This window comes from Rhodamnia argentea, chromosome 4 (genome assembly GCF_020921035.1).
Source record: "Rhodamnia argentea isolate NSW1041297 chromosome 4, ASM2092103v1, whole genome shotgun sequence".
Classification (NCBI taxonomy): Eukaryota; Viridiplantae; Streptophyta; class Magnoliopsida; order Myrtales; family Myrtaceae; genus Rhodamnia; species Rhodamnia argentea.
This window is the reverse complement of record NC_063153.1, coordinates 10288067-10297733: the sequence shown is the minus strand read 5'-3', so window position 1 is coordinate 10297733 and position 9667 is coordinate 10288067. Positions and strand designations below refer to the sequence as shown.

At 40.4% G+C, this 9667-nt stretch overlaps 1 protein-coding gene and 1 long non-coding RNA gene across 2 annotated transcripts; one reads left to right on the top strand and one right to left on the bottom strand.

The window, feature by feature from the left end:
• Positions 1-1086: 1086 nt before the first annotated feature.
• Positions 1087-8104, bottom strand: LOC115750080 (tocopherol cyclase, chloroplastic). Its single transcript, XM_030687230.2, has 10 exons — positions 7754-8104; positions 7172-7416; positions 6247-6326; positions 5523-5599; positions 4864-5033; positions 3721-3818; positions 3161-3268; positions 2565-2681; positions 2132-2281; positions 1087-1434 (listed from the first exon to the last, which is right to left on the bottom strand). The coding sequence occupies exons 1-10, from the start codon at positions 8074-8076 to the stop codon at positions 1258-1260; spliced, it is 1545 nt and encodes a 514-aa protein (XP_030543090.1). The 5' UTR covers positions 8077-8104; the 3' UTR covers positions 1087-1257.
• On the top strand, positions 3345-7756 carry LOC125314629. The gene is made up of 3 exons (XR_007198101.1): positions 3345-3358; positions 4109-4111; positions 7626-7756. It is a non-coding gene; the product is annotated as an uncharacterized LOC125314629 (long non-coding RNA).
• Positions 8105-9667: the final 1563 nt, after the last annotated feature.

Here is a 9667-nt window from a genome sequence, read left to right as displayed (position 1 = left end):
AAAACTTGTTTGATTATAATATAACATTTCTAGGGTTGTGGGTGATTGACGACCGACGGACGGCAAATCGGCAACCAGCTACGGGAACGCAAGAGAGAGGGAGTGAGTTATGAGAAGAATTCTTATTTATAATTTATGTTCGAAAGCGAGAAAAGCTGAAAATTTTAGCTTATCATTTCTGTTCCAAATCTATTTTTAAAACAAATTTTTGTTTCAGAAATAGAAAAATGAAATTGTATTACCAAACAGATTTATATTTCAAACATGTCCTAGAACTACGTTTGGAATAGAAATAGTGAAATAAAACGGTTGTTGTCTCAGAGTTTGCAAAGCTGGCCGCAGTTCTCGGAAGTGGCCAGGGATGGAAAGTGAATTGCGTACTCACATCTTTTTTACATTTCCAGAACCAATTCGACATAGGTTTGAGCAGACGTTGGAGCTACGAAGTATAAGATTTTTTTTTTTTTTTTTTTTTGTGGTCGAAACGAACTATAAGATAAGTCTGATAAATCATTTTGACTTATATCAAGTGTTTATGTCAGCAGGTTATATTTGATTGTTCCGAAGGAGGAGTCCACAACGTTCGCAGATTAAACCACGGAACTATTATCTTTATATGCTCGAAAAGCTTCCTTCAAGCTTTGTACTCAAAGGAATCTTGGGGCCTTCTCGTCTCCCGTGCGATCAATTCCGATCGATTCGCCCCACTGCTAGATTCACGTCTCCAGCAGATGAATAGGATGTGGCCGTCGTGGCGTACCCAGCAATACAAGCTTGAATCGGGACCAAAGGTCTGGAGCCGCGAGCATGGTCCTCCGAGCAGGAGCAGATATCAAGCTTCGAATTCCAACATGCAAGATGCGAAAATGCCTCCATCATGTTGTTGTCCTTTTTGTGGACCACTAGAACCAGCCACAGATCTGATCCGTCTTGGGGCCCCACCCTCTCCCCCAGGACTGATTCATCTTCTCCGGTGCTGCGCAACAATCTCCCGACGGTGTTGAGTTAATCATCCGTGGCAAAATAATCTCTGGACAATCTCGGTGTTTTATGACAGTGAGATGGTGCTCCGAGACAACAATGAAGGGAAAATCTAGAGAAGTATTGCTTATAGATCGTCATTAATCTCAACCTGTCCTTCTACATTTGAGAAAGTGCTCTCTATAAAAGCGAAAAGTTTCTTAACAGCTCTTCCTGCGAACCTCAATGGCATTCATTGTTCAATTTGCTCAACACAAAGTGAAGAGGTGCTATCAACTATAGACCAGGGGGTTTGAGGAACGGAGCCAAACCGAAAAGCCCATCCACATCAACTGGAACGCTTAAAGCACGACTGAGAAGCTCCGGTGTGGAGGTCTTGCCTTTCCAAGTGTTGAACCACGGCCCTCCTCCGATTTCCACAGCCGCCATATTGCTTGTCACGTCCAAGATCATCTGCAGATCATATCTTCAGACTTAGAACGAAAAAAAAAAGTATAATACAGGATTGAGAGCCGGAATGCCCAAAGTTGACATAATGAATTTTATTCAAGGAGATATAGGAATGATCAGTATAACCATACAGACCAATGGTTTTAATTGAAGTCATTGCTGGATTCATTTTCCCCAGCTTTTGGCATAACTTACTTTTCTAGCGGACACTGAACTCTGACAAATGTCATTTTCCAGTGGGGTTTCAATGCTCTTCACATTACCAAATTGGTCTTATCTATAACAAGGACTCCACCCACAGTTATTGCCAAGAGTACATGTGTTCACAGCTCTTATTTTTTCCGACAGCGAGGCCCTCAAATGGGAGAGATGACAGCCCCCTGCTAACTCTTAGATTGCCAGACACAGTACTTGGATAAAATACTTAACTAATACAAGAGGATTTACTTTTTATCATTTCCGTACTGTAATGCAAGGACTAACTTATGCCGCTTACCATAAATTTTTTGGTTAAACAGGAAAATTTGCAGAGATGCAAAACTTGCAGGTAACTGTCCATTACTATGGCTGTTGGAGACTTTCAAATGAAAGGAGGTTCTAGAATCAGTTAGCGATGCAATTTCATCTCCTAGCACAAAGTAAAATGTTAACACTGTTGCTATTACAGTTGAGAATGATTAGTCCACACTATCGAACACACCTTTCCCTTACTCCCATCGTATCTCCGTTCCCATATCTGCAGCTTTAGATCACCAAAACAAGAATCCTTACAAGCCGGAGCAAGGCCAGCCTCTGCAGTTGGAGCACGCAATGTCGTACCAGGATCTTTCGTTGTTGCCTCCAATACAGCCTGCAAACAATCAACAAATTCTCCTCACTTCACTTTACTGATCCCAATCAGATAATTTGTTCTTCCCGAGAAGGTCTAAAGCCAATTCACGAAATATGCAGATGCATACAGCCTTGTGCCGCCGGACGATACAAACAAATTTATGCATAAAGTTTAGGACTTTACACAAGATGACAACTATAACAGCCTTCAACATACATTTGGCCCTCTTAAGTGGCCTAGTCATGGTTGGGGCAAAAGACTCCATACAATTGTTTAAGCTAGAACAGGAAGCTACATTTACCTTGTGAGTCTCATTTTCTGCTTCCATGTACCAGGAGCCCCATGGAGCAACTTCCCAGTTGACAACACCATTCCAAGGCACAAATTCATAGAAAATCCCATCGTAGTGAACTCCAATCTGCAACAGGAGAAAGAGGGATGATACATCATGAATTCATGAGAAGAGATCTATCAATGTGAAGTTAACCACCTAATAAAACCCATATCCAAAAACATATTGTGGGACAACACTCTAAACAAGAAAATGGAAATTTTCTTTTTTTCTTTTTGGTTGAAAGAAAATGGGAATTGATAAAACCAGATTTTCCTCATCACCATCCCAACTCTCCTATGTGTAGATCCAAGAAAGCTCTAGTGAAAATAGAATCTGAGGGATGAAATACGCTATTACCATGGGTTCATTGCTACTGTCATCCCCTGATCTTTTGCAAACTAAAAGGCCATCATAGTAAAATATTAATCAGGGCCATTTTCCCAAGACTGCTGTTCTTTGTTATTTTCATTCTAGTCAGTGATTCTTACTCTCTTTTTTTTTTCTTTTTGTCTGGTTAACCATACCGACATTTAAACAGATTTCAAATCGCGGGGGAAAAGTACCAGCGCAGCATTTTCAAATGTCTCGGTTAGTCCAGGTAGCTGCCTCAAACCACCAGCAGCTGTCAGAGCAACTTCACCACTTGCCCCTTCAAAGACGTTACATTGAATCTGTATTAAGAGGCCAATAAAAGAAGCCCCAAATTAAAACTAGACCACATGACGACATCACTTCAGTTGCACGATAAGAAGCAGCATCTAGTCAAAGCCTAAGATGGAAGGCCCCTATTTAGAAGCTGACAATATTAGTTAATTAAGACCCATTTCGCAATTAGCTCAATGATGAAGTGAGTTTGATCAACAAGAGAATTTCTACAGTGCTATTTATCGACATACAATTGCCAGCAGATATCGTCTCTACATCTTGTATTCCTTGCAGCTGTAAACTTCATAAGAAAAGAGGGACACTCCCAAACCAGTTCCATGATTAGGAAAATACAGCCTAAGCCTAACTTACCCACATCGTCCATCTATGCTACGGAGACAGAAGTAGTAATCAACTAAATGAGCTGACCTCTCCTCTCTTTTTGGCTCCAGTCAAAAGGATGATATGCAATACTTACCCAAAACCACTTCCTTGGGAAGGCCCCACCCCAATTTTTTTCTGAATAAGAAGGCGCATCTTGGAACTCAAATCTTTCTCCTTCCCATTCTATCCAACCTACAAATACAAAACGTAAGGTTCAAAGGAAAATGTAAGTGAAACCCACGACCCAGAACCAGGATACTGAACAAATTCCAAACACATGCTAAATAACTCATTGCCAAATCAGATTAAGAGCTCAGTTTTATGACATGTTTATGAGCTAGGGGTAGTCAAGGACAGAGTACCCTAACACAAATGAATCTACCATTCCAACACTACTACATGAAAAATAAAATAGTATATGCGAAAAAGAGAACTATTTGATTGCTATAGTTGGTTACAATTTATAGTGCAACAAAAGGAAGAACGTCATAAGGATAAAGCATCACATTATGCAGAGTCAAAAGATTGTCCAACCCTTCATATTATCATATATCCCCCTAATAACCAAGGGAGGGTTCATGTTTTTATGACAAGGAACTGCCTCAACATCATGAAAAACTTAAAAAACATCAAAATAAACCGAGAATAAGGACAGCATGATAATCACATCCATATCACTTTCCATCATTAAGTTTCTAGAAGCTCTTCTCTAACATAGTTATTGATCCTTCTACTTCAAGGATCAATCACCGTGATTAAATTACGAAATTGTGTTTTATCAGAACAACAGAACGTAAAACTCTTTCTAAACTTGCTGATTCTGTTACTGAATACTGCTCCTACAACTTAGCATATGCCTATCAGAAAAGTAATGGCACTTGAATCAGATTCGTAGTCAAGGTACTTATAAGGCCTGTTCCTTTCTGACAAAAGTTTAACATGGTAACCCTCACTGTTGAAATAATAGATTCGTTAGTCCTGAATTAAGGACTGTAGCCACAAAACACGACTTCTGATTCAGTCAGTACAAACAGAAAAACATTAGAATGAATCTTGAGTTTAAACATTCATTAGAACAACAAAAAACAACATCAAGAGAATGGGTTGATAACCCGCCTGCCAATCTATCAAACAAAACAACTTTAAAAGGTAAAAGACTAGATTCTAACCAGTTGATAGCCCGCCTGCAAATCTATCAAACAAAACAACTTTAAAAGGTAAAAGACTAGATTCTAACCAGTTGATAGCCCGCCTGCCATGCAAATTTGCCAATGAGGTTCGAATACAGGAAAAGCTGCTAACCAACCCGCAGTAGACTTCTGCTGTGATCCAACATTGCCCCATCCATAGACAGGGCGGGTACTATACTCCCAACGTGCAGTTTTGACAGTTTCTACATAGTTTGACCTGTCATTAGAATCTAGGTCCTGTGAGAAAGACAGATATTAGGCAAACAGTGAAACTAATAAGGAACAGCCATCGTCAAGACTAAAGTACTATCTAGCAGATTTAATCCCTAACCTTTCTTTTTGTTTTTGAACAATAGACTTATGTTGATTGAGACATAGAAAGATACCAGCGAAATAAGTAGAGAACAAATTGCTATATAGAACATGTAATAGTACAAAAACTGCTTCAACCACAGGCTAGCCATTTCCTCTGATCATTCTATAATTCCTCCGTCCCTCACAGATAGCTATAGCAATCACTCTATATCAATGTAGCCAGAATGATCAAAAGCTCATGGGACTTCTGTTTTGGAACTCCGGAAATGTAAATTGCATTTCACGCAATCTGAGGGTCTTGCGTCTTATGCTTGATGGACGATTCAACAAGCAGCTAGATTTAAACCAGTAAACATCAACACAAAAAGCATTGGAAAAGCAGAATGACAACCTGCCATCATCACGTATGAAACCTTGATGCCAAAGTGGGCTGACTTGAAACCCTTCTGCCACCCTTCTATTAAATTCCTGTGTAAAGCAAAAAATATTAAATGCCCCACGCATTATGAAGACATCCATTTCACTCAACTTTTCACCAGCATTTTTCTCTAGGATCGTCACTCATCAGAGCCAGTAAGAGGGAAGCTAGAAGAAGACAATACTAGAGGAATAGAGGGAAGGGGCAAAGATAAGAGATGGTTTCGCTTGACATTCATTTTCTTTTTTCTTTTCACAGTCTTGTTTCTTTTGGTGGTATCTATAAGTGGCCTTATAATCAAATTAAGAACAAAAGTGAAAGAAATACTCAAAAAGAGAAAAGGTAAAAGAAAGATGAAGACCGAAAAATCTACTTGCAGCGTCCTGTTTTCAATTGTCACAACAAACTAAGAGAGTGTAAACAAAATTAACTAAATCTTTGCAAACTCAAGGAATTTCATCGAACAACAGTGCCTTCGCAAGAACCTCCTATATCAGAAATATTGCAAGACTAAAATGTCATAGTAAAATGGCAAATATGAAAATTCAGCCTTCAACTAAATTGGAGAAAAAGAAAACTAATTAACAAAGAAAGTCCCGATGTCCTCTATTAACTTCTCATGAAACCTCAAAGCAAGAATAAATCACAAATGATAGAAGTTCTGCAGAATCAATGAACCCCGATGACAGAAGAGTACCTGAGGAGGAACCTCCTTGTTCAGAGGCTTCAAATCTTTTTCAGCCATAAAAGTATTCCCCAATATAAGCTCACGCCTACCTAAGCATTGAAAGCAAGCCATTAGAAAACAGTTTGTATGACACATGACATCATTGCCTGAAGAGTGAAGAAGATAATCAACTCAACCCAAAAAAATAAGACAATCCCAATTAGAGAAGTAGAATAGACTTGAAATATAACAGAATAGAAATAACAGCAATGGTTCAAAGAAGATAGCGCGATATAATAAATGACAGTGCAAGCAGACCATGTGTGAGATACAGAAAATCCAAATTTAAAGAAAGAAAAAACTTAAAATCATCATCTTTGCCTTCCTAGATGGAAAGGCCAAGCATAGGACCGCCATTGAAGTAACAGCAAAGGTCCAAAGTGCGATTCCTTTTTCTCCAGTATTCACATGCTTTGTTCACTATTAGAAACTCTCAGCCAGTTCAAGCAGAGTGCTCCTTACATGTTATTGCGAATGGGGTTTGTCTCTGTGTCAAGTGAGCAGGAGATCCTAGCCAGTTTACAGGCTAAGAGCAGGTCCAAAGGGCTCAACCTAGGTGAATTATGGGTTATCACAAAGAAACAGGCCAAGGTAGTTTCCTATGGTAAGTCCCTCTATTACTCATCCAAAAACCGTGTTGCGAGTTTAAATAGCTCCCCATCTAGTAGTTGGAAAAGGCACAGTTTACTACCTTGCCAATTTCCACTCTTTTTGACCCCCCAAAAAAAGAAATCCACTCTTTATTGAGTATAAGATGTCTCTATTTTAAGAGCATATACGCTAAAGACAGATCTTAACAAAGTTGACAGCAACACTACTGCTTTCGATGGGTGAGCGCACACAATTTACACATACTTCACATCAAGAATTACTGTATGAAACATCAAAGACATACTTCCCCAAAAGTTGGCAGATTCCTCAGAGAACTGGCAAATATACTTGTCATCAGCACCAAGAATTTGCGCACCAACTCCAGTATATCGAGGTCCATACTGCGCCACTTCCAAAGCACTCTGCTTCTTGGGAAATGCAGGATTTTCCACAGAGTACATGAAGCAGAAGTTCTGTCTCCTCTCAGGAATAGACACTTTAAAGTACCATCCCTCAAAAAATCTCCGAGTACTTCCATCAAAATGGTACCTAATTCAATAACTGGCAGGTTCATCAAATTACATATCAATAATGTAATGCTTATGAAGTATTCAAATCATTCACGAGAATCCTGAAAACCAATACACTGGAGGCTCTACGACAGAAAGAGACGCTCTCTGATTATCAAACATTTGAGCTTCAGGAAGCAAACGCATATTTTGATATCTAGGACCGCCAGATGCTAGTTCAACCAAAAGCAGAAACAAACCTCAGTTAGATTTTACCGTGATCCCCTCCAGCACAAACAAGTACCTTACACTCCAACTACAACTTTGACCACGAAATGCAACAACAAAAGACACAACCCTAGCGTCGCACGATTTACCCGCTGTGAGGAGTTCGTGACTCCCGATTCGGCGGCGTAGGCACGTAAACGGGACTGGGACTCGCAGAGGAGGAAGAAGATGCGGATGAAGCCGTCTTGTCGCTTTCCGCCTCTCTCCTGTCGAGCGTTGAAGAAGCGTAAGAATCGCCCACGGAAGCCGAGCTGAGAGCGATGACATTGGAGCTTCTCCGCGGTCCTAGCTTGAGTGAGCCCTGCCTCGGCGATCGACATCGACTCCGGTTGAAACTAGGGCTGATTGCCCACAAACCGCGCTTCGGCGCGAGATGGTGGACTTCGCAGAGCGCGATCGAGCTCGCTTCCATTCGGAGGTTGGTCAACGAGTGAAGTCCGAGAATCTGCAGTTCCCGGGAGGCTTCTTTGTTTGATTAGGGGGGTTGGTTGGTTTGCGGGGGTGGAGGGCGTGGAGCGTTTAAGGCTGCAAAGTAACAAGTGGACGGGACTTGGGCTTTAAAATCAAGGAGGGATAATGAAATAAATAATCTCTATATTTTGATTTAATATACATTACGATCTTTGAATTTTAAATTTATTTAATATGATCCTTGAACTTTAGTTTAATATTCAATATGATCCCTGAACTTTTAGTTTGTTCAATGTGGTTCCTAAATTTTTGCTACATGTTCAATAGAATCTCTCAACCATATGAAAATATTCAATGTAGTGCATCCATTAATTCAAGATCGGGAACAATAATCAATATTTTAGGGACTAAATTGAATATATACTAAAAGTTCAGGGATTATATTGAACAAGTCAAAAGTTTAGAGATCATATTGCACATCGAGCTAAAGTTCAGAGACTATATTGAACAAATTAAAAGTTTATAGACCACATTACATATTGAGCTAAAATCCAGGGACTATTTGCGTCATTTTTCCAATCGAGGAAGAAGATAGACTGGTCCAACTCGCATGCACCATTAGATGGATAGAGGCTCTTTTCAAGTGCCGCACCATCTAACGGTGCAGGTGAATTGGACGCACATACGCCAATGCCATGCGAAAATTCTCTCTGAATTCATTTAAAGAAATAAGGGCATTGCAAAACTAGAGTCGTTGTTTTATCAATAATTTCAGCTCAATAAGATGATATCCGGACACCATGTTGGCACCTCAGCCACGGCTAATGAGAAATGGCTGGCAAACCCATATGGAGCCATCGAATTGTTTGCGTTCATATTCTCTGTTCTGGCGCGTCATCTCTCCGGTTGCTAGCTTTACAAGTTGACAGATGGAAAGATGAGCTCTCCTCATACTTCTATCTTCTGTTCTCCACCAATGAATAGAGGATCCAGATACACGGATTTCATCGAAACTGAAATGCAAATCATCTCTACTGGTTCAAGCGATCGTTTTCGTTTTGACGTGCCGGTTTACTATAACTCTTGCCGTTTCCTTTATGTAAACGAAACATGGATCTATTTTAGCGTTTTTCCTGTCCATACATGTATGGGAATGAAAGCCAGGAACTACCTGAGCCTGAGATATTCCTGCAGGTTCTATTTCCCGGTGCCGGTGGGGCACCTTCGCCTCGTCCACGGGAAGCTGTCGGTCACCTGTTAGGTTTCCCCAGCTAGCTGTCGATATCTCTCCGGTGCTTGGATGGTTACGTAGACTCGGTTTAGAGAGGTACGAAGAAGCTTTTGATAGGGGAGAAGATTGATAGGGACAGCTTGCAGTGCCTCACAGAAGAGGTACACTTTTTGGCAGTGATCTTTCGGGATTTTAAGCGATAGCTTCTTATAAAACTTAGATGACTGTCTCCTTGTCTTGATGGATGTAATAAACAACATGCTACTCTTCATACTATGCTCCGACAAAGTCGAGGCTTGCAAGGATTTACATGAGCTAAGAAACGATACAACCGGAGATTATCTGGTGCTGCGACGATGGT